The sequence below is a fragment of the Lates calcarifer genome, linkage group LG13 (genome assembly GCF_001640805.2).
Source record: "Lates calcarifer isolate ASB-BC8 linkage group LG13, TLL_Latcal_v3, whole genome shotgun sequence".
NCBI classification, from domain to species: Eukaryota; Metazoa; Chordata; class Actinopteri; family Centropomidae; genus Lates; species Lates calcarifer.
This window is the reverse complement of record NC_066845.1, coordinates 22,244,903-22,268,799: the sequence shown is the minus strand read 5'-3', so window position 1 is coordinate 22,268,799 and position 23,897 is coordinate 22,244,903. Positions and strand designations below refer to the sequence as shown.

The 23,897-nt window shown below is 39.4% G+C and overlaps 2 protein-coding genes across 2 annotated transcripts; both read right to left on the bottom strand.

Moving 5' to 3' along the window:
- Positions 1 to 1,544: 1,544 nt before the first annotated feature.
- On the bottom strand, positions 1,545 to 13,671 carry nelfb (negative elongation factor complex member B). The gene is made up of 13 exons (XM_018669594.2): positions 13,405 to 13,671; positions 11,711 to 11,871; positions 11,526 to 11,625; positions 10,489 to 10,719; positions 10,203 to 10,388; positions 9,201 to 9,313; positions 9,016 to 9,118; positions 8,367 to 8,462; positions 8,049 to 8,191; positions 6,544 to 6,650; positions 5,010 to 5,151; positions 3,573 to 3,681; positions 1,545 to 2,198 (listed from the first exon to the last, which is right to left on the bottom strand). The coding sequence occupies exons 1-13, from the start codon at positions 13,504 to 13,506 to the stop codon at positions 2,040 to 2,042; spliced, it is 1,752 nt and encodes a 583-aa protein (XP_018525110.1). The 5' UTR covers positions 13,507 to 13,671; the 3' UTR covers positions 1,545 to 2,039.
- Positions 13,672 to 14,504: 833 nt separating this feature from the next.
- On the bottom strand, positions 14,505 to 22,400 carry LOC108878667 (ectonucleoside triphosphate diphosphohydrolase 2). The gene is made up of 9 exons (XM_018669596.2): positions 22,209 to 22,400; positions 20,928 to 21,045; positions 19,228 to 19,378; positions 18,923 to 19,082; positions 17,137 to 17,364; positions 16,021 to 16,293; positions 15,403 to 15,522; positions 15,083 to 15,217; positions 14,505 to 14,911 (listed from the first exon to the last, which is right to left on the bottom strand). Exons 1-9 carry the CDS (start codon positions 22,323 to 22,325, stop codon positions 14,705 to 14,707), a joined length of 1,509 nt encoding a protein of 502 aa, XP_018525112.1. The 5' UTR covers positions 22,326 to 22,400; the 3' UTR covers positions 14,505 to 14,704.
- Positions 22,401 to 23,897: the final 1,497 nt, after the last annotated feature.

Below are 23,897 nucleotides of genomic sequence, written 5' to 3'. Positions count from 1 at the left end.
TGCAATCATCCAGCCAGTCATGTGGCAGCAATGCAATGCATAAAATCAAACAGTTATTCTCTTAAGAGTTTACTCAAAAAATCATGAAAAATAAAACAACATCCAGTGAGCAGCCGTTCTGTAGATGGAAACTCGTCATTAATGAGAGAGGTCAGAGGAGAATGTCCAGACTTCAATCTGACAAAACACAGTTACTCAGATAACCACTCTTTACAACTGTGGTGAGCAGAAAAACATCAGAATGAACAACACCTCCAACCTTGAGATGGCAAGACCACATCAGCTCCTGTCAGCCAGGAACAGAAATCTGAGGCTGCAGAACTGGACTGTTGATAACTGGAAAACCTTGGTCTGATGGATCTGGATTTCTGCTGAGGCCGCAGATGGTAGGGTCAGAATATGGCATTAACAGCATGAATCCATGGAGACAACCTGCCTTTCTGTCCAGGCTGCTGCTGGTGGTGGTGCAATGATGTGAGGAATGTTTTCTTGACTCACTTTGGGTCCTTAATACCAATCAGTCAGCCTCCTATAACCACAGTTTACCATCTTCTGATGGCTACTTCCAGCAGGATAATGCTCCCTGTCACAAAACAAAACAAATCTCAAACTGGTTTCATGCCCCAAAGAGCTGCTTTAAGAGCAAAGGGAGGTCTTACCCTGTATTAGTGTGTTGTTCCTAGAAAAGTGCTGAGTGTAGCTTCTACAGTATTTAATGTCCAAGATTCAAATTATTTTTGCCTCAACAGTCTTGATGTTTTCACTTTTGTAATACAAGCTGTCATTAACCTGATGATGATCATAAAGGGTCATTATCTCCTCCAGAGCCAAAGAACAGGACAAGTTTACTTACTTTTCACAGTAGTTGTAGTTTCACTGCGTAGTGAACATAGTACAGTATATTGACCATTACACATTAACTGGACAGTTCCCTTTTAAAACAGGTTGTAGAGGAACTAAACCATTTGAAAGGAGGGAAAATATGTTGTGTATTATTTGTCCAGTATTTCAAAGCATTACTTAGAAACTCTAGAAAATGAGCTACTTCTTCCTGATGCTGGTGTTGTTCATTCTTTGTTGAGGCTGCGTCACAGAGGATTTCATTCAGCACCATTATTTAACCATTTGACACCATATTGTTGTTGTTGGATTGTTAAATATCCAACCGTTTATTTGCATTGCTAAATATTGCACAGTGTTCCTGTTATTTTGTGATCATGTTGTGTTTAGTTGCTCTCTGAAGAAATACCACTTCCTGTAAAATTTTTGAGGAAGAGATCCATTAGTGGCCTCATCTGCCAGCCCAAGTCATTCCTGTCATATCCAAATATACTGTTACTTTGACATGTCAAGTAAAATGACATTTTAAAATCTTAACTTCCTTTTTAAATCTATGGCTATCTACAGCTGTTGTTCACATAGAGGTAATTTGAAAAGATCCAACTAGAGCTGAAGTTGTGGTCACTGTGTTAAGCCCAGTAACATTTTCACAAACTCTTTTGCACGACTGTGGCTGCTGTGTGGCTGCCAGGGGAGTTGCCCAGTGAGGTCTACAGACAACAGACTTTATTTCCATTTTAGCCAAGTGAGTGTACAGAGGTGTTGCAGTGTTGTATAGGATGTGGTGCTGCATCTAGTAACCTAACCTACCAACCTGAAACACAATAACTGCTCTCTATAGTTCTAATAATCATTTATTTACATGTTTCTTACACTACTGACACAAATCAGATGTAACATACTGATAGCCTGATTACATATGAAAATATTGTCTATTTGGACAATAATGTGAGAGCACAACGCTTACAAAAGTATGATCCCCCCTGAAGAAAAATAGCTGACCACTGGACCCCATTGTCAGAGCTGGAAGACCCTCTCTGGGACAAACATCTAAAGAAACTAAACCCCCATGAAAAAAATCATACAACAAACAATAATGTAAAATGTCCAGTCTTTTTGAAAATGTAAGCCATCTGATGGCTGTGTTTATAGTCAGTCTCTGATTAAGAATTCTGTTTTTGTCTTCATTTCTGCTGGTCTCAGAGAGACGTGGTTGGTGTGGAGGCGGTGGTGGGGACAGTCACCGGATGCAGGCCTAGATCCAGGGACGGAGTTTCATCTGGTGGTGGAGGGCTCTTCTTCTGAGCCTCCAGCTTCTCCATCAGCTGCGTGTACAGCTCCTTCACCTGCTCACTGCACTGTGGTTAACAGGCACAGTATTACACAGTGTTAGAACATACAACAAACACAACGCTCTAAAAACACACTCAACAAGTGCTTTCAGCTTTCACTGTGATTTACATGTCTCAGAGTGCACACATTCATTTCTAATGTTATAATCCACATTGTCCATTTCAACACGCAGCTGTTTTGGAATGCGTGTCAGACATTAGTGTTACTGCTGAAAAGGTGCTGTGTCTCAGCTTCAGACAAACTACTGGAGTAATATCTTTGGTGAAAATCAGACTGTACCAGTACTGATATGCAAGTCCTAAAGATATTTACTATTACGTCGCTTAGGCAAAATAACTGGAATGTTATTCTTTAGCTGTCTTTGTTACTGACAAGGGAGAAAAATGATAATTAACTCAGTGGAAGTGTCTTACTGACCATTTCTCAAAACCAAATGTGTCAATGAGCTACAGCCCGACTCAAACCCTCCCCTGGTCTCCACAGACCACACTGTCAACACTGTTTCACAGGAACTATTTCTTCAGTAGAAAGTAGCTGACATGGATCGTCAGGGTTAACAGTGGCATGGTTTCTGAAGAGATGATGCAGAATTTTCTAAATGTCTCTTTTTTTTTAATACTGTACCACAAACTCAATTCCATTCACCTCCACTGTATTGGAGAAATGTCAGAGACTTGTATCTCAAATCTACAATCTATCTAAATGTCCAGATAGCTCTGGGGACAAGTGTGGACATTTTTTCTTCATTTTCTATTATTTTATTTATTCATCTATTTATCATTTGGGCGAAACGATGCTTTAAATAAATTCATGAATCACTGTGAAGTCCCACAAAACATTAATATAACACCCCACATATACAGGCCTTTACCCAAATACACTGCCAGCTTCAGACAATTTTTTTCCCCTGTTGAATTTATGGGTCATGAAACACATTGTCCAGACATAAAAATAGACATATCTTTGCAACTACAGTATTTATAGTCACTTACAGGCTGACTACAATAAATAATTTCATTATTAGGCCCATTATCTGTTGCCTTATCTTTCATTACTTTATTAGACTACAGGTTCACTCAAACAGCACAATATAAAAACTCAGATAAACACTTACAGTCTCCAAAACAAGTGAAGTCAGGGGTGAAAAGTAACAAGACATCTGCACTTCACAGAGGCTTTAGATCATTGATAAGTCATGGTAATGCTAAAATTCAACCCATGGAGCAATAAATCTCAGCTGAACAGGGACTAATAAGACTCCTATGTTGATAAGTTATAAGCTTATAACTATTGGATGAGGAGACCTCCTTATAATTCTACCAGTCACTACAACTCCTGTACATCTCAAAGCACGAGCTGAATATAGAAATGAAGCCAACCTGTTTTGGAGGTTCGAGAGTTTTCATCAAGGTTTCCATGTACGATGGAAGCACTTTGTGCTGCAGATGCAGCAGCATTCGAAGGGTGTGTCTATGGACATTCTCTTTACTGGAAAATATTGAGACAGAGACAAAAGAGACATGGCAGAGATGTTTGAGTTCAATGTAATAAGAATAATGCTGAAGGTAAATGGGAGTGGTGATGTGTACCATTCAGTTCCAGCTTAGTCAATCCACTGTGTATCAATTAGGGGTAACTGTATGTTTCAGTCCACTTTGTGTTTTACACTGATAATGTACTTAAATGATGTGGAACTTAAGAAAGCAGGCTGGACTGACTATTGGGGCTGCAACCAAAGATTATTTTGGTAGTCAAGTCACGTTGCATTAGTAATTCATAAGTCACACATTCAATGGAGGCGATACTGCCCCCAGCACCTCCTGTAGTGCACTGCAGTAACAAGTGGTTCCTCTTACAAAGTCTCTGGTTTTATAGTTCCATACGACGTGTCCACGCAAAAATTCTGTGTCAACAAATGTTTTATAATTGACATCATTGATTATTAGGGATGCTCCGATACCACTTTTTTTCAAACCGATATGATACCGATACTTGGATCTGAGTACTTGCCAATACCAAGTACCGATACGAGTACTTATTAATGCCATTACACTTCGTACATTTACTTGAAAACGTGTTTTATTTTCATCAGATATTGTTTCATTCTCTGGCTGTAAGAAATTGCTGTGACTGACATTTGAACATTCCATTATATATGGCACTGCCACACATTTTGCTCAAATAGAAGTACTGTTAAAATACTGTTATTGACATTTTCGCATTCAACTGCATCTTTTTTTAACAAACAGAATATCTTCAAGGCAGGAGTAGGCTAAGGCAGAATGTTTAAAATGTCCAACTATTTTTTGTCTGAGTGCCACAGCATCAGCCACGCTCCTCTGTGCTAAAAGCCCCTCATTAATTAATTAGCCCTCGACACACGGCATGGGAGTCCAGCGTCACTCATGGCTTTGATCATGTTTTTCGCATTATCACTTAGCACAACATGAACAGAACTTTTAGGGACCCCCCCATGTCTGAAGCATGTCATCAAACACACCTGCGATGGCTTGGCTGGTGTGCGAACCCCTAAACTGTTTTGCATGCAGGACGACTCTTCGTGGAGGAAAATCCTCGTCAATCTGCTGTGCAGTTACACTGATGAGGGACACCGGGCTAACGCTGCTCATCCAAATATAGAAGCTGAGGGCCGAAATGCCTTGCTTGTCTTGAGTACAGGAACCAGGGTATCGGACTCTATACCCGATACTGGTATCGGTATCGGTGCATCCCTATCGATTATGTAAACTAATTGTTGCAGCCCTACTGACTATGAGCATGCAGCTATATTAGAGAGTCTGCTAGAATCAACCCACCTGGAAAAAGAAGTGAGGAGGAAGCCATCAAAGACGACTGAACAGAACTCTTCAGAACCAAACTCATCGGAGAGCAGGGTGAGGTGTCCGGTCAGCAGGTGCAGGAAGATGTCGCCAAAGGCCATGTCATTGTAGGTCTCCACTGTGGGTTAACAGCACAGATAGCTCTTATTTTGACACAACTTGTACTTCAAAAGCAGATCTTCTGCTGTATTTTTTAAATGAATGAACCTCCTGTTCTTTGGGCACAGGAGGCTCCAGCAGAAACAGAACCTGCTCTGGCAGCAGAGTTAATTCTGTCCATGAAACCTACGACAAAAGATATTTGTTGTTCTTTTTTTCAGGAAGAAAATGAACTAGACAAAAAATGACTAAACCTAGATAAAGAGTAACCTTTGCTAATGAGAAATAAATAAACAAATAAAAACTTAGTGACAATACCATTAATTAGAAGCATCTTGTGTCTTTTGTACAAAAACATGCAGGAAAGCACACCAACATTTATACAGTGTAAATAGGGATGGGCATTTGCATTTTGTCAAGTCATGTTTTTTTCACTGTAGTGTACAGATGCACTGACTTTACCTCCCAAACTCCACACATCAACAACCCACCTCAGACTAGCGATGATGTTTCTTAGCAGTGTGTCTCATCTGTGCTGCAAGTCTGAAGCACAGAACTGGAAAGGTTCCGTTCACCGCCCATTTAACGGCAGGTGACAGTGACATAAAACTCAGATGTGAGAGCTGTGTATGCAGCCGTTGTTATTAGAGATTATTTAGAGCTGTAGCTGCCTTTTGTCATTTTGTTTTAGGTACAACAAATCCACAGTGTTTTCCACAAGCGCTGGCTGTCAGCCGGATGGCCAGACATTAAAACATTTTCACCCAACTACTTTTTTAATGTTTCAAGTCGCATCACTGTCACTTTATATAATGTTATAACGCTAATCTTAAACCAGATGAAGGATTTTGGTCATCAGACGCCTGGATCCTCTCTAAACGTCCTGTGCCTGTGTCTGCTTTATTCAATGAGGCCTTGGTGGATAATTCAGCTACCAGTAAAAACCTCCTGAACAATGAACACTGAAGGAATCCTAACCTAAAAACAAGCTGAGCATCTAGAAACAATGTGAGCTCAAGTTCGCGGCAGCTCTGTTAACAGCCCGCTGGCCCTTATTAGACTGATTTTGAATGTGAAACTACTAAAACAATAACTCCTGAAAAGACCAACAAAGCAGCACAGATGTAATTTACTGCCTTCTCAAGGATTAAAACTGCTGACCCATACAGTGTTAGTGCCCTCCTCTGCAAAGTACAAATTGAATGAAATGTAATTTTTTTATAAAATCACCTATTTTTGATAACAGAAGAAAGAAAGAAGTTCCATGGGGAAACTATAATAATATATTAATCAAATAAAGAAAAAAGAAAAAAAAGTAGGGTTGTGGCTTTCAAAATGACTGTAGTTTTTGAGAATATGGTCTCACATATTTAAGGACCTCTCATATCTTACAGAAGAGAGTGACACTCACCCAGAGCAGGCAGTAATCTCTGTAAGGCATTTTTGTTCCTCAGTTTTGCAATGTGGAGGACGTAGTAGAGACCCATTTCACAGGCCACTCTGTTCTCCTGCAGGTACCTGAGACAGACAACAACAGATATAATCACAATACTGCTCGACTAAGGTGTTATTCATAATTCACATCAGACATCAGAGAAGGCACAGAAAGTTTGTGGTAGTTTTCATTCCAGAGATTTATAAAATGCCTCAATCCCACCATCTTCATTCTGTATCACAGTCATACTATGATCCAAATAAGTAGCTGAATGAGACCTGCTGTTAACCAGTGGTCTGACCAGGCTGTCAACATGTTCATATTAAAGATGTTGGTTACACACAGCCCATCACATGTAACATCAACACACAGAGAGCAGTGGACTTAATGAGATAACACAGCTGATCTCCAGTGGAAACTGAAAGTGTCAGAGGTTAAAATAACCCAAGGATAAACTAGACCATGTCATCAACTAACCACTGTTTCTACTATAGGTAGCAAAATGAACCCCATCGATTCCAGCCAATTCTGCTGACTGGTGAAGTAAGGCCTCTCAATGAACTGAACTTAACTGTATCTCACTGCCAATACACATATCAATAGGCCTTTCCCTAATGAGCAAAGTGAGCTGTCAAGCTTGGTGATAACATGTGCATCATGTTTGGCTCTTTCCTCACATGAGCAAAGAGGCTGTAAAGACCTTACTACTGCTAATGTATTGTACTATATTTATTCATAATGCTTTTAGAAACAACTTAACCACAGTCAAGTCAGAAAGATTAGCGACATGGGTTGACTTTACTAAAAATTAATGCTTGTTATTGCCCTTTCTTAATTTTCACCTGTGTTATTTATTGGTTATGACATAACCATAAGCCAGTAGTTGCTACTACTTGCACATAAAAGCTCTCAAATCTCTGTATTTTCTACAGGATTTCTCAGATGCAACTATCCATATCTAATCTTTCCTCATCATCAAAAAAATGTGGTTAATGCAGAGAAAATGATAAATAACACATTTTGGAATAGCATAATTTGACTATTCTGAGTTGACTTCTGAGTACAACTGGAACACACCATTCACCACAATATTGCTAACTTCAGGTGTTAGCATATTCTTCTCATTAATTGAACAGTTTATTTCTTTACCTTTGCTGTCTGGGTTTCTTTTGTTCTTTTTTGTTGAACCTATGCTCATATTCAAAGGCCCTGGGGCTCCCTGCGTTTAGTTCTTGAGTTTTGGCAGAGTTTATTGTGTTGGCGTAAAGGAGCTCACAACTCAAGCACCCAGGTTGCTCTGCTATCGCACCGTAAGTGTATTGTGTATATCTTACTGAATGTTGACAGTGTGGTGACTGACATGAGAATAAGATGTAAAAGGTAAGCCTGTGGTTAACTTGCTAACCCCACTCTTCCAGGCCCAGACCAGCCCAGAAATCAACTTATTTTATGTCACATTGTCTTCTCCTGCAATCTATTACCTGTTGAAGGCATCCGGCAGGGTGGTGGGATATGACAGTGAGCTCTTCTCCTCACTGGGAAGCTTCTGTTCTACAGTGAAGGTATGATCATCAACAACCACTGACATCATGGCAGGCAGGAAGCGGGTCACTACCTCCAAATCCTGAGGGTGCACAGCAAGACAAAGGCACAACATCAACCTTTGGTCACTTTATTAAAGTAGGGTTTAACACAATGATCTTCATCTGGCTTCTAAACAGAACAGGGTGACTTTAAAACTTAAATGAGATTTTATGAACTGATGCACAGATGCAAATGAGGCAACATACTGTACGTACCAAACGAGGCTCTTTAAAGACCTGGCTGTCAATCATGTCCCATGCTCCTTGACCCAGTGACAGCATCCTCAGCAGCAGCATTAGGTCTGGACTGTCCTGTTCACAAACACACATGCAATGACTTGAGGCTCTGTTGCTACACTGGAGCATGTGAGCATATATATATATAGATATATATATATATATAATTATGTGTGTGTGTGTTTGTTTTTGTGGAACAAAACCCTACAGTTTTATTTCTGTTAGCTAATGTAGCTCCAGCTAGTGACACACACACATTTGATTATTTAATCCCTGTTCATATTCAATATTTTCATGTTTCCTGTTGAGTTTTCTTCTAAATAAACACATGTATGTTTACATTAAGTGTTATTCACCAGCAGACAGTGTGTATCCCTGAGGTCAAACAAAGGAAGAATGCATTTCCTTTCTTGTAAAACATTTTCGAAGCCAAATTTTTTAATGTTTAAAAACTGCATTGTTTACATCCATATTTGCTTGCTAATGGTCTTGTTCCTCTTCTTTGCTACATTGCTTGCTAAGTTAGTGCATCACTGTCCACTGGTATTAATTAATCAGTAGAATACCAAGACATCCTCAATATAATTTTATAAAATTTCATCTGTATCCCTATGCACAGTATGCTTACCCTGGGTAAAGATTCCTGACTTAGCAGCTCTTGCAGGTTCCTCATGATACTCAGGACCAGGGTGTTACAGGCAAATGGGTCACACAGGATCATGGACAGGTCCCTGGAATACAATGAGATTAATTCATCCATTCAACAGAGATGAACAGCTCTGTTCATAAACTTAAACCATCCCTTTGTGTTACCCGAGGACTTGCTCTTGTCCTTTCTTCACTCCATCCAGGAAACCTTGAAGCTCTCTGGCTCGTTTGCCATCCACAAACTTCTCCCGGATGCAAGCGTCTAAACACCAAGTGAACTGTCACAATGCACAACAGAAACACAGCAGAGAAAAGCATGTAACACAGAGCCCAAGTACAGAAAATACTGGGTTTAGGGATCTTCAATAGTACTAGTGATGGGTCAAACAATATGGAAACGTTGGTGTGTGTATAAAGCACAAAGAGCGAAAGCCTGTATCAGTGTGTGTATTGCTTTAAGAAAAATCATGTGACTGATACAGCTGCTGTGTCGTATGGTGATGAGGCGCCAAATTGTGTTTATCAGGAAGTGCAACTTTCAACTCATTTGCATTTGTGAGGAGACTTTATTTGATGCTGTTTGTGTGTATTTGTTTTCTTGCTCGTCATCTCCCACTGATATTATAGAACCATCCAGAAGAAGGAAATTTTCTCCAGACTGGGATCATTTTGATCTTAATAAAAATGTGTAAACCCTGCCCTCTCCCCTACATATATACAAGTACACAAGCACTCCCACTTTCACAAGCACTTGTATTTCTTAAATGACTTTCACTTACACTTCCTTACAAAAAAGATTTTTGTAAATTCTGCTTTTGACATACTGTATTATTCATTGTCATATTATTTTGGTTATATTCAAATTAATTGGAAGATATACACTTCTCTTTCATTCAGTTAGCACTTTATTATTAGCTGGTTATGTAAACAGGACCAATCATCACTCATTTGGTGTCCACATGTCAGAATGAACCTAGTTCAGTCTCTGTCCACACTCTTTATCCAGGTTGCCTGCAATGATTTTTGAAATCCATTATAATATCCTATTAATCAATACACCAATACAGTGTCAACACAGTTAGGGGAATGTGCCACACACTCCATGAGGTGTCATCTACCCATCACTAAATAGTACCATGTTAGCGGATCCACCATCACTGTCCTTACCTTATGGCAGGGGTCTACAGAACAGATCTCACTGATGTCCAAGTCATGCAGAGACATCAGCAGCTCTGCTCTCAGTGTACAGTAGTGGACGTTTCGCGTTCGTAAGAAGAGTGTTCGTAAAAACTGCAGCACCATGTCGTACAACTTCACATTCTTTCCAATCATCTGGGTCAGCTTTAGGACCACCTGTAGTATACAGACCAGTAAAATGTTAATGGCACACGTTAACACTGCACAATGAATTGGTTTGTGTTTCTTAAACATCTGATGACCTCTGATGATTTACCTCGCCTTGGCGTCGTGTTTTGGGAGATGGGCTGAAGAAATTGTGCAGGATGGAGAGGTCGCTGCTAAACAGAGCAGCTTCCTTTTCCACAATGTACTGCTTGAGGAGGGGTGACACTTCATCTCCAAACAGAGCCTGGTTATCCTGCCAGATCTGCCTTTTCACCTCCACAGAACACACCTTGTATAGCTCCTTGTCAGCCATGACCGTCTTCAGTTTCTTCTCTGGCACCTGCATGAGGGAGCATGTGGTAAAGATTAAGGTGAGTTCTTCAACATCTTTTGCCCTTACCTTATCTTTTACAAAGACAATTTTGAGATTCAACAATATTCTCTAGACTCAGGAACTGGTAGATGACAAATATGCCGAAGATAATTCTTCGGCATATTTATCTGTCATTGTAATCCCTTGAAGACTGGAAGCAACTTCTCAGCCGTTCCACTGTATTACCAAATCTGCCATGTCTGCTGTAAGCCACTTGTGAGTCTCCTGCTGTGACGTCTTTGTGAAACAAAAACTGAGGTTAAGAAGTCAGAGCTCTGGAAATCTTGCTGGACTTTTGCTGCTCTTCATTTCACTATTCCACACACCTCAGTGCTGGTGGCTAGCATCTTTGTAGGGTTTTTCTACCCACCACAAATGAGAGTTTTGAAAAAGTGCACTCAGCATTGTGAAACCAATGGGTAACAAACTGTAAACGAGTAACTGTTCATAAGGTTTTTGTTATGGTGATCACTGAATAACCAGATAAAAACCGCCCCTGTCTGAACAAGGTAATCCCATAAACAGAAGAAGATTTGATCAATTAACTTGACTGATATTGGTAACATAAAACATTAGTGAATATATACACTGAATACATTCACTGCTCAGCAAAGCCAGGCAGCGCCACCCTCCAATTGTACTGTACTTTCTGTGATTGTACACGTTAACACAGACTATGACCAGGGAACTACTGAAGAATACTGCACACATTGTAATAATATCTTGTTATTCTCAGCCTACAACAGGAAAGAAATAGCCCTAAAAACACTTGCCTTGGGGAGATGCTTCAGCACCTGCATTACCACTGGCTGAATGGACGGCATTTTGACTAGTGGAAAGCTCTTCTCCAGCAGCTCTTCAAGCTTCCCATATCTGTAAGTAAATGACAAGCACAATAGCAGCCAAGCTGGTTCCTTCAAATATTATTACTCAAGGTCAAAAACAACTGATGACACACCTGTCCTCATCCTTGCCCTCTGCGATGATGGCCACTCTCTCCATCAGCTTTTCTCGAAGCTCGTCAAAGACAGACTGGTGGAATTCCAGCCGAGGCGTTCCATGGAGGTCGAGGAAAGGGAGAGCAGATTGGAGAGTCGGCAGCAGGATGCCATTTTCCATCTGCAGTCATGTAATACATCAAAAATTCATCAGGGATTAGCTGTAGCTAGCTGTAGGTGGTCTGTTCAGAATCAGTTCTTTCATAATGGCTGATATCTGATATAACATGACTAAAGACATTTAACACCCACTGAAATATTTTAGGATATTTGGCACAGGAATAGTCCACTGGGTATAACTGTAGTATTTTATCTAAGAACTGTGTCTTTGAATAGGAGAGGATCTGCAGAGAGGAATAGCAGAAAATCCCCAAATCCAGTCGTGCAAAACTTGTTGCACCATACCCAAAAAGAATCATGGCCGTAACCACTGCCAAAGTTGTTTCAACTTAGTACTGAGTAAAGAATCTGAATAGTTATGTCAGTTGTGATCAGTTCTTCCTTTGGGGTTGTAAATAAACTCAGAAATTCCAATTGAAATTGTGACTCATATTACAGTTGCATTAGTTGTCAAAATAATATCTGTTTTTTTGCATACTGTTCATCCATATATATATTTTTTTAATTTGCAAAAATTTCTAAAATTCTGTTATTGAATTAAGTGTAGATTGATGAAGGAAAACAATTTAAATGATTTCAGCATAAATGCAACACAACCAAATGTGAAGAGTCTGAATACTTTCTGAAATTTCTCAAACTTTGTTTCCAACAGTTACTTGGGGCTACTTGTTAATCAGGTCCAGTATAGTGGTTTTGATCTGTGCAGTTTTTATCTAGTCTCGTTACATCTTTGCCAAACGAGGCAGAAGACTCGCTCCTTCCCGCCTCTGACTTTCCTACCACCCAAAACAACCACCAGAGGTGACCCTAAAAAGGCAAGAGGCCGTAAAAACTCCAGTAGAGACGTAAATAACTAATGGCCCGTATACATGTCCAAAAAATGCTCCTAAACCCCGAATAATGTCTGCTAATTCGAAATATCCAAACGTAATATTTTGTTTACGAGACGCGTGTCGAATAGTGTAGTGTGCATTAAAGTTAAGTTTCCCTCCAGTTTCCCCATCAGTGTCTTTCCACAGATTTAAGAGAAGAAATAATTCAAACGACACTTCAGTATTTCCGTGTTCGTATGGAGCTGGTTAGGGTAGGATATTTTACAAGCTAATACTTCATTAACCATTCAAACAACATGCAACAGGTCGCATAACTCCACAAAAAAGCTACTCGCATTTTTTTCGTCATTCTCTTGTCTGGACGAGACACTATCTCAGCACAGTCAGTCTCATACATCTCCGGAAGCTTAATTAGAGGCTGGTTAACGTCACCGATTTGGTATTAGCGCTGCATTTACACTGCGAAGGTTACTGGTTACCGGTAATTAAATGTTTAACAGACCGCGGGAAACTTGCTACACATTAGCCCAACATCCACATCGTAACAGAAATGAGCTAACGTTAGACAACAGAGACAGGTAGCTAACTGAAACGGTACATGGTATATCTGCAGGTAACATGGTTTAGCAAACAGATCTTTATAATAAACAGCTATAACGTCATGCGGTTTAACAAACTAACACCCTCTAACTTCGCGTTACCTGAAACTGATCAATGGCTTTCAGAGGCTCTGTGCAGTTGGTGAGAGTTTCTTTGAGATCTTCCCCGTTGGATATTCCGAGCTCAGGCAGCCCCGCGAACATTTTCGTTTCAGTTTAATCATCAATGTAAGGAGATAAATATGAATAAAGAATTTTAGTAAAAGAAATTTCAGACGCAAAGCTAACTGTTTACTACCAAACACACCAACACATTATGCTTGTCGCTGTCAAAGCAAACTTCCTGTGTTGCAACTTTGTAAACAGTCCGTCAGAAACACCAGCTACAAAAAAAGTCCGGTGCTTGATTTATGCTCGCGGCAAGCTGGAGACGTATTAAACGGGGCTACTGGCTCGAAAAAAAGTGTTATAAGTGTGATAAATCCTAATTTTAAATGTGCGGAGTGTTGTGTTTATAAATTAAGATCATAAACTTGTTTATAAATGATCATTATAACGTCAGTATCCACAGAGGTGGTCTACTATATAGATTGGTAGCTTTAGTTGATTTAAAAAATTCGGAGACCAGATCACAGGGGGGCCAGGAGAGCCATAATGGTGAAGTGGGTCGGAGACAGCCCACCTTGTCTCTCCATGTGGAAATCTCTGAGGTCCTGACTGTGGAAAAACTTGGACGTTATATCAGTGGAAGGACTCAACTTTTTCTGCTGAAACAGAGGAAACCACAGGAACTTTAGGGAGCTAATCATAATCATGGATTTCCTGTATTACTTATTGTTGTATTTCACTATATAAAACAAACTATTGTCAAGTGCAGTGTATTGTCTCATTGCGTTATTAATGTCACTGTACCAGTCTTGCAACATTAAAAAAAAAAGTTGTTTATTGTGTATTGTTTATAAAAATAATAAAAAAGAAAAAGTAACCATTGCTTTTACTGGTGACCACTTTGTCAATTTGCCACTAAAGCAAAAAACCAAAAACAAAACATATATATATATATATATATATCTGTGTATATATATATATATATATATATATATATATATATATATATATATATTACACAGATATCAAAAAGTGACAGATATTTCAAAGCTTTTGTAGGTGGGAATAGAATTACACAATGAATCTGGAACACATACAAAAAACATGATTGTTTAATTTCATTTTACACATTTTGACATTTGAGTCTCCACAAGCAAATAAGGTAAATTTGCAAAGACAATATATTTATTACTACTTTACTACTGATCATTTCACAATAAATTGCAACAAAAAAGTTTTTTTCAAATGAGACTACATGAACATGAATGGACTGAGAGGCGTATCACCTTTGCTCTTACACCATGCCTCCTCCAGTTCTTGTGTTTCTGTAGATTATCAGAAGGTATCCCACTGCAATGAGGAGGAGGGTGATAAAGAGGAAGAGGATGCCAGCCCAGGGCCCTGAAGGCAGAGCCTTCATCAGTCCAAAGCTCTCTGCTGGTACCATGTTGCTGAGACTAAGCATGTATCCCAAAGCCCAGCCTACAGATGTGCCTCCTACCTGCAAAAACACAAGGGGAGGCTGACTGCAACCACCACACACCAACCTGATTTCAGTGCAGCTGACACTGTCGTTGACTGGAGCCAATAGCTTGACCACACAGACTGAAACCCCAATAAATAATGAACAAAAATGTTCACAAATGTTTACTCCCCCCTGTTCACTCCTCACCTTTTCCTGAAAAGAGATGGAAGGAAGGGAGAACTCATTGAAACCGTAGCCCCGCATTAAAAGGACCTGGATGAAATTGGAGACGGCGCAGACATTCTTCATGTATTTCTCTGACTGGTTTGTCTTTTTAGTCATCTGTGATAGGGAATACAGTGGGTTAAGATTTTCATTTGGTTATTCAAGTCTTGTTTACAATCACTGTAGAAATTTCTATATGGGACAAAATGGAGGTCTGCTGGCCTGTTTGGTTTTAAATGTGAACGTTTGAGAATCCTTATTTATTAGGGGCTGGGTTCAGAGAGCTGTGTACTGAAGAGTACCTCAGAGATGGTCATGTTGCAGACATGTCGGATTGCTGCCTCCATGTGCCTGGGAGAGCTGATAGTGATGTTGCTGAGGCTGCTGATGTATCTGTGAGTGAAGAAGAAGGCAGAAAATGCCTGTGGAGATGAGGGGACACTGACTTAATCCAGGGACACTGACTCTTCCCCACTTCATTTTGTTGTATGACATTACATTCATTTGGCTGACACTTTCGTTATGCCTCCATTTTGTTTTCAAGGTGTCTCATGAACACAATATGTGGGAAAACCCTGGAGAGAATTTCACACACTCAATGAACTGATTAGATTTCATGGGCAAAGGTCAAAGTTATGGTGCCGTCATGTTCCTGTGAATGAGATCTATCAGGAACAGCCAGAGGGAATTTCATCACATGTGCCACAAACATTTGAACTCAAGGATTAAGTGATTAAAATTTGGAGGTTGAAAGTCAAAGTAACTGTGACCTCACAAAACATGTTTTTAGCATTGTGAACACAACATCCCAGGAATGCCTTGAGGGAATTATCTCAAATTTAGCACAAATATTCACTTGGACTTAAAAATGAACTGATTAGATTTGTAGGTCCCTGTCTGTGTCTAAAAGGCTTCCTCACCATGAAGCTTCCTCTCACACTGGGCTGGGAGACTCCATCAAAGGAGCACTTAGAGAAAGAGCAGCTGTCAAAGGAGAACATCTTTTCTATATTGGCCAGGCAGTTCTGGTAATCTCCTGTGCCGATTACTGTTACAGACATCTGGGGGTCAAACCGTGGTGGTCTGTAGTTCTCCATACACGGAGAATCAAAGACATCCTTCCCCAGCTTGATAGATGTGTTGAACCGTTTGGGATAGCAGGGGTGGTACACTCGGGGCTTCACACCTTGAGTCTTAGAGAGGCAAAAATGTTATGTGTATGTAAATTATGTGACATCTCTGAGACAATAGACCTTTTTCACAGAGGACATCTGGACATGTGACAGACACAGGTGTAAATAATTAAAAGAATGATGGATCAATTCTGTGTAGCTGCTTCAGATTCAGGGTCTTGGTATTTTCTATGCTGGTTCACTGTCACACTGTCATGGCTTACTGGTACACATGATTGTTAATGTTATTAGAAACACTTGTGTCTTTCCCGATGAGTCAAAAATGTCTGCTATGAAAAGAAATCTATGGGCACCATCTTAAAACATTCACAATTTACGAGTACTTCATAACAGCTTATTGTATTTATACTCCCTGTCTGCAGTCATACAGTATGTACTTTGAGAGTTGCTGGATAACTCAGGACTGACTGTCATTCAAATCTAAATTATAAAACACTGGATCAGATTGTTATTTTAAGAAATATAGCTTAACATTTTTCAAAATAAGCATATTTAGTTTTGCTGTGAGTTCAGTTAGGAGATTGATTTCTCTCTAATACTGAACCTGTTCACCAAATATGAAGCTACAGTGGGTACCTGGTTGTAGTCACCAGATTTTGTTACCTTTGAACAGAACAAGGCAAGTTCTCATTCTTTGTCCTAACTAAACAAACTGGCTTCCAGCTCCAGCTTCATATTCATAGGGATGACATCAGAGTGGTATTGATGTTGATATTTGATTCAAACATCCTTTTGGACAAGTGTACTGCAGCAGGACAGCGAATTTCTATGAGGTCTAGATATAAATCATTGAATCTTAATATTCTTGAACAGCCTTAGTCTGTACATTTTTTTTTACAGTACCGTGATAAGATGAGCCATCAGTTTTATAAGGAACTGGTCTTGGCCATAGCACAGGAAGCTCTGGGTGTATAGTCTGTAGTTTTGTCCATAAAGCCTCAGCTCCATCATATTATCACTGTCCTCCACCTTTTCCGGGGTCTCAAAAGTAATCTGGGTGGAAGCTCCACCTAAATCCAAAGCTCCAGTCGTCTCTGTACCTGGGTTCAGCCACCGTCCAATAAAACCGTACTAAGGAGGACATGTCAAAACATAAGAAAGTGAATTGATGTAGGACAGTAGAAATATTCCAACACTTAACAGTCTGAGTTTACTCAGAGGAAAACATCCAGCAAACAACATTTACAAAGTCCCTATCTGTGGATTGTTTCCAGCCACACAACAGCTGACTGGGAGTCGAACTGGGCGCCTGCTCTTCCCTACAAAAGCAAAGCACAATATCTGCATTTTTTTTGCCAATTCACCAATCAAAAGTGCAGTATCTGTTCTTCAAACCCTTAGAGTTTTGGTGTTCTTCTGCTACATTTCTCAGACATATATAGTTTTGCCTTGGTTTCTCTATGAAGAATGTCAGATACTGCAATTTGCCTTGTTTTAGGATCAACCTTGAAAATGAAGCAGCAAGTTACTGCAACTTTATAGAAACTAGCCTAAAGCTGGTGGAACTTGCACTGAAAGGTAGGGCACACAAAAGTGGAAAGTTTTCACCATAAACAATTAACATTTTGCAAAATGATAGACAGTGGCCAACATGAAAGCCAGGCAAACCTATTATATATAACCAACTGCTATATGCTAATGCAGTGACCGGTCCTGTATCAGTTACATGTACAAACATAAACTGTAAATAAATTGAATGAACAAAGAACATGTGGTCTAGACAATATGGCAAGAGTCAAGACAATTTAAGTATACATGAGTTATAAGTAAAATACTGACAGACTCTTGACCAAATCACAGCAAAAACTGAAAAACAACTTTCATTTCTGGGTGAATAACACATTTGACCAATTTTAGGAGGGCATTACAGATCATTTTATGTGGACAGACTTTGTTCACCACTGACATTGTGTGGTCATCCTTTTTTGTTATAAGCTTTAATTTGCAGGCAGTATGATGGTGCAGTGGTTAACACTGTTGCCTCACAGCAAGAAGGCTGATTTCTATAAAATTACTGCGGTTCATCATCACTCCCGCTATAATATTTCAGCAAATGGCACAATCAGAATTATATGATAAATATTATAGTAGAATATAATATTATAATTAGATCAGATGATAATTACATTATAAATATTTCTACTCCGTTTAGTACTGATTTGCATGTCAGCATGCTAACACACTAAACAAAAATATATTGGTTAAAATGAAAAGAGTTCAAATATCTTTACGTAGTACAGTGGAGTAGAAACAACTACTGCTTCTATTTTATCATCTTATGACATGAATTCTATTCAATTGCCTTTTTAATTGTATTAGTCCTATAGTACTCTGCTCCTGAATGTGTGTTTTTTACTGTCATCTACTACTGAAATAATTTTTGGTTTATAATGTGGAAATTAAATAAAATAAAATCATCTGAGATAAAATGAGATTTCCATGAGCCACAGAATGGCCCCATTAAACAAGAATGTCCCAGTGTGCTGCTTAATAAACTTCCACATGCTTGCGGTCCTTACAGACACTTTGACATGTTACAGCCACACAGCTATTAACACTTTTGCCTTCAGACATCATTGGACACCACATCTACAAATGCTCATTTTTAGACATATACCACCAAGCTTACCTTGGCAAAGTTTTCATGTAAGTAATTGACTGTGACCCAGCCATAGGCCCCCTCCTGCTGCCCACTCAGGATGACTGCCTCTTTGAATTTGAAAGGGTAAGACTGCAATTTGCTTCCCACTTCCTTCAAGATGCGATCTGACTCTGTGGCATTGTCTTTTCTGTTCAATAGTGGTGAGAGCAAAAAGGGAAATGAGACAATAATAAACTCCTCCAAAATCCATTTGAATGCATTAATACATAATTAATGAGTTGTGTGATAGTAATAATAGTGTAATATCCTATGCCAAATGAAAGTGCACTAACTTTAAGAGCCTCATGCCTGCAGTAGCTCCCAGATACAATGGAGTTTGGTGGTGCCTGGATTTGGGGATATCCTTCACAGCTTGCTCCAGACACGCTTTAAGACTTTCTGCTGCACCACCACGAACACCTGCATAGCTGGATATCCCCCCACCTTGCCAGACAGAGAAAGTAGTTCTGCTTACAAAGAACTCAACCTGACCTTCTCAAAAACTAGACTTCCTTGTCTTAAAGAATAAATGACCCAGTGAAATAAAGGCTCTGGTTGGAGTTTCTAAGGAAACTCCAGAAACAAAACGAGGCAAGAAGAGGAACTGACAGTGACTAAGATGGCACAAAGGTTGTGGGGAGGAAGTGAAACAGGAACAAAAGTCTTGCACAATACATGGCATGTAATACCCATTGGATCTATTTCTATAGGATGATATTGTGGAAGTGAAAGTGAGCGTGTCCTTTTGACCATGACACTGTGGGGTTAAAGGGTCGGTTCAGGCTACGTGAACCCCTGTATACCCCTGTATTTATTTTTAAATGTTGTCAGATCCCCACCTAAGTCACAATCGTGAATAAACACTAAAATGGATCAATGATCAATGAATGAATCAATGAAAACATGCTGAAGAAGTGTGTTAAAACTACTTTTCTAAGAGGCATCTGCTGATGTGAACCATGCCTTGCAAAAAGAGATCTCATCTCTTCAAGATTTGTTGAATTGCATAAAGCTGGAAAGGTTTACATAGCAAGTTTAGATATTCATCAGTCCACAGTCAGACAAATTAACAATAAATGGAGACAGGTTAGTACTGTAGTTACTCTCCCTGGAAATAAAAAAAAGAAAGAAAGAAAAAGAAGGAAACTCTTTGTTCATGAGTCTATCATATGCAAATTATGGGTGTACCTTGACACTCCATGACGCTACTGGGAAAATGTGAACAGTGAAGTGCAGTGGAGGGGGCAGCATGAGGGGCTTTGCTGCCTCTTAGTGTGGACAGTTCTGTAGGAAGAATGATCCTCCTACTCCTCCTGAACTTTGTGCAGGTCTGAGTTTGAGTTTATTGTTTCCAAAGAAAGTTCAACCAGTTATTAAATCAAAGGGTTCACTTCCTTTCCCACAAGCACTGTGAATATTCAAAGGATGTATTAAATAAAAACAGAAAATATTATAATTGTTTGTGTTATGTTAGTTTAAGCACACAGTGTTTATCTATGCTTTGACTAATCAATGCAGAAAACCAGGTCATTCCAAAGAGGTCACATGCTTTTTCTTGCCACTGTAGTTTTGGTTTTAATCAATTAGCATTTGTCATTTAGCATGTATCATTCAGACTTGTAATGAAGGTGAATTTAAAAAAAAAAAAAAAATAAATTGGAAATTCAGATTTCAGTGCTGTGAGCATCACAGATTAACCTGCACCATATTTTGTTGGTCAAGTTTGAGAGATGGATATCTCAAAACATGTACACATTGAACCAAAACTATTTGCAAACATCATTAACATAAGAACCTGAAAGTGATTTAAGCAGAGAGTTTTGGTGTTCTGTGACTGTGGTGGTCACAGTTCTGAGAAAATGCTTGATACTTTTTAGGCAAAATACTTGGGCACATGAATATGTACAATTTTTTTTGCCTGTGTCAGCTTTTAAAACCCTGTGCTGTTGTGCTTGCTATGCCAACCCTGTCTCACCCAGTGTGAGGAGCTCACCTTTTGCATGACACTTGCTATGCTCGGTCACAATACCAGTGCCATTTTGCTTGTCAGCAGGCCATTTGTAGATGTACATGGAGGTATGGGATGAGCCTGCATCCAGAATGATTCCATACTAAAACAGACAGTATTAAGTGTTAGAAACATCCTATATGGTACCGGAGCACACAGCATGCTTCCTGTACCTATTTTTAGCTATTAATAATGCTGCTCAGAACATGAACTATAAGGCTATTCCAATATATTGTTTTGCTTGTGTATTATATGGATGTAATACGATATAGGGAATATATAGTGCATGTCTGATAACACAGGATCACTTATTAAACCTGTAAAAGAGAATGTGTGTGAGATTATTCTCTGTGTTGTCCCACTTGTGTAGACCTGCTCTGTTCAGTTTGTGCCTCACTGGTATTGACAGGATGTAGCTACAGCATATAGCTGGTTGAACGGATTGTCTTTTACTGCAAACAAATTTCCTATCATGAGATTAATGGGAACATCTTTAGTGATTTAACAACATGGGGCATGTTTTTATGTATTGAGTTGTCTTGTTATACATATTCAGCAGTGTTGACTTTGTCTCCCTTTGTGCTCTTTCACAATTAAAACTTCAAAGCACTGAGTTCTATTGAAGCATTATTCTATAGGCAAAGGGCAGAGCGCATTTTCAAAGCGTCTGTGAGATTAACAACAAAAAGAAGAGCACATGAATGATGAATAATATACATTAACAGGTAAGAGCTGTGTATTTCATTTTGAGCATTTAGCTGACACTCAGGCTTAAGACTGAGCAAGTTCACATAATGACAGATGGTGCTGAAAACTTTTCCAGCAACAGTAACAACTGAGATACCTATGTAGGTTTACTTGTTCTAGGCTGATAATGGTAAAATCTATATATTTTCATGTAGAATATTTGTTAGTAGTGACATTCAATGTGTTACTCTCAGTTAAGAGATCTGCTTACAGATCCTCTCCTTCTCCCCCAAGAAAGTCAGATTGCCATACCTTCAGTCAGTGGAAAATGTGCAAAATATCCCTTTTCTGACGTCCTCTCCCTAATCATTTTCACACTGTTACCAATACAGTAAGACAAGAAAGAAATTAAGAAAGTAAGAAATTTAAAATATGCCGTCTTAAAACCCTGTGCAGACCGCCAAAAGGAAAAACATCTGGGCACATATATATTAATATATGATGATAATAATCACATATTTAGATACACAGACTCCAGAGAACTTTTTGAAATAACTATGAAATATTTATATTAATTACCATGTTTTCAGGAGGAGTCTTCACCTCTTTTGCCGGAAGGACAAGAAGCAGGATCCCAACCAGTGCCAGTATCAGTAGCACAACCGCAGGGATGGTTTGGGAGCACCGGAGACTCATACTGGATACCGGTTCTGTGCGCTCGGAGCCTCTGTCTTAAAGCGCGCTGGCGCTGGGCAGAAACCCAGAGAAATAGAGGGCGTGCATTAAGTAGCTTGCGGCTGTGGGTTTGGTCTCAGCTTTTGACGTAATATTCTCACGGTGAGATGCTGCTTCCTTCCATACACCCAGACACGCACACTACTGATACCAACCACTGAGCACTTAACTGTGTTACAGATATCTGTTTAAATGGAGAAAACTTTTCCACAAACAGTCCACATTCAGTAACCCGTAAAGACCAAGTGAAAACAGATTTTTAGGGAGTTTTGCAAATTTACCAAAAATCAAAACTGAAATCTCTCGTTTACAAAAGTATTCAGATCCTTTGCTATGGCACTTCAAATTGTGGTCAGGTGCATCCTGTTTGACTGAATTGTTCTAGTAATGTGTTAAAAACAAACAGAGCTTCAGAAGTCCTCTGTAGATGGGAGAACCTGATGGAAGGGTGACCATCTCAACAGTACTTCAACAATCAGGTCTTTCTTGTGGCTAAACAGACCACTTTGAGTGAAAGGCACATGACAGTCTAAGACCCCTGTGGCTCAGCCATTTTCTTTATCATCCTCATCAAAAAAATTGAGATCTTTGTAGAGTTTGTAGATCTTGTACCATCTGAATAAGGTATTGATGCATGAAAAAACATCTAATGTTCTCTCCCAGTCATTCCACTGAGCTTGAGAACCTGTAGTGTCAAAAAAATAATCTCATATTGTGTGTTATGCCAATCTCAATCAAGTATATAGCTGGTAGTAGTATTTTTGTATGATCTTATATGATACACACTGGAAATGGTTGAAACTGTTGATTTTGCACTCCCTCCCAATGATTGTGAACTTTAACCTGCTTTTGTTCATAACCTGGGTTGATTGTATGATAGGGCACTTAGTATCATTTGCTGTGCAGCAGTGCTGAGGATCATTGTATCTTTGTAGTGCAGCAGTGTCCTGGGAAAATGTTAGATGGAAATGTTGTTCCCAGATGATTCAACATCACATATACACAAACAGGCCTAGATGGAAGATAGTGGTATGTATGATAATGGTATGTATCAACAGGCCTGGATCAAATACACTTAAAGAAAGTTCAATGACAGATTCTTCTCTCTATAAAAACCTGGCACTCCGAACAACCCGTCTTAGTCTGTGCCTGACTCACCCCGGGGTTGCTGGATTTATTCAATGTTTCAACTCGTGATATTTCAATAACCTATTTTTGCAATGGACTTTGCTTCTATCCAGTGGCTTTTTTTGAGTGTTTTTCTTTGACTCTACAAAACGTTGAAGAAAAACAGAGAAATGAGGGGTTGTAGCTCAGGTCTTAAATTCTGGTCCCGACCTGAGGTTTCGAGATTCCACAAACCTGAGGTAAACCATGTCATCCATTCTTCAGATGTGAAGGGGTTTGTCTTCTCTGGGAGTTATTCTATTATTTTTTAATTTAATTAGATGTTTTTGGTTCTCTGACGCCTCTCCTTTACCATCTTCTCACACCGTGTGTTTTACCTCTGCAACATTACAAAGCAAATAATAT

Bases quoted from the DNA above. Each gene is read 5' to 3' on its own strand.
- nelfb (XM_018669594.2), bottom strand. From the start codon at position 13,506: ATGTTCGCGGGGCTGCCTGAGCTCGGAATATCCAACGGGGAAGATCTC. The intron at 8,463-9,015 runs GTAAGCATACTG...GTTTGTGAACAG, and splicing joins GTCAGGAATCTTTACCCAGG to GACAGTCCAGACCTAATGCT. The intron at 3,682-5,009 runs GTGGGTTGATTC...AATATTTTCCAG, and splicing joins CTCCTCACTTCTTTTTCCAG to TAAAGAGAATGTCCATAGAC.
- LOC108878667 (XM_018669596.2), bottom strand. From the start codon at position 22,325: ATGAGTCTCCGGTGCTCCCAAACCATCCCTGCGGTTGTGCTACTGATA. The intron at 16,294-17,136 runs GTACTGTAAAAA...TGCCTCTCTAAG, and splicing joins TGATGGCTCATCTTATCACG to ACTCAAGGTGTGAAGCCCCG. The intron at 15,218-15,402 runs GTACTCTTCAGT...TCCCTATCACAG, and splicing joins GCAACATGACCATCTCTGAG to ATGACTAAAAAGACAAACCA.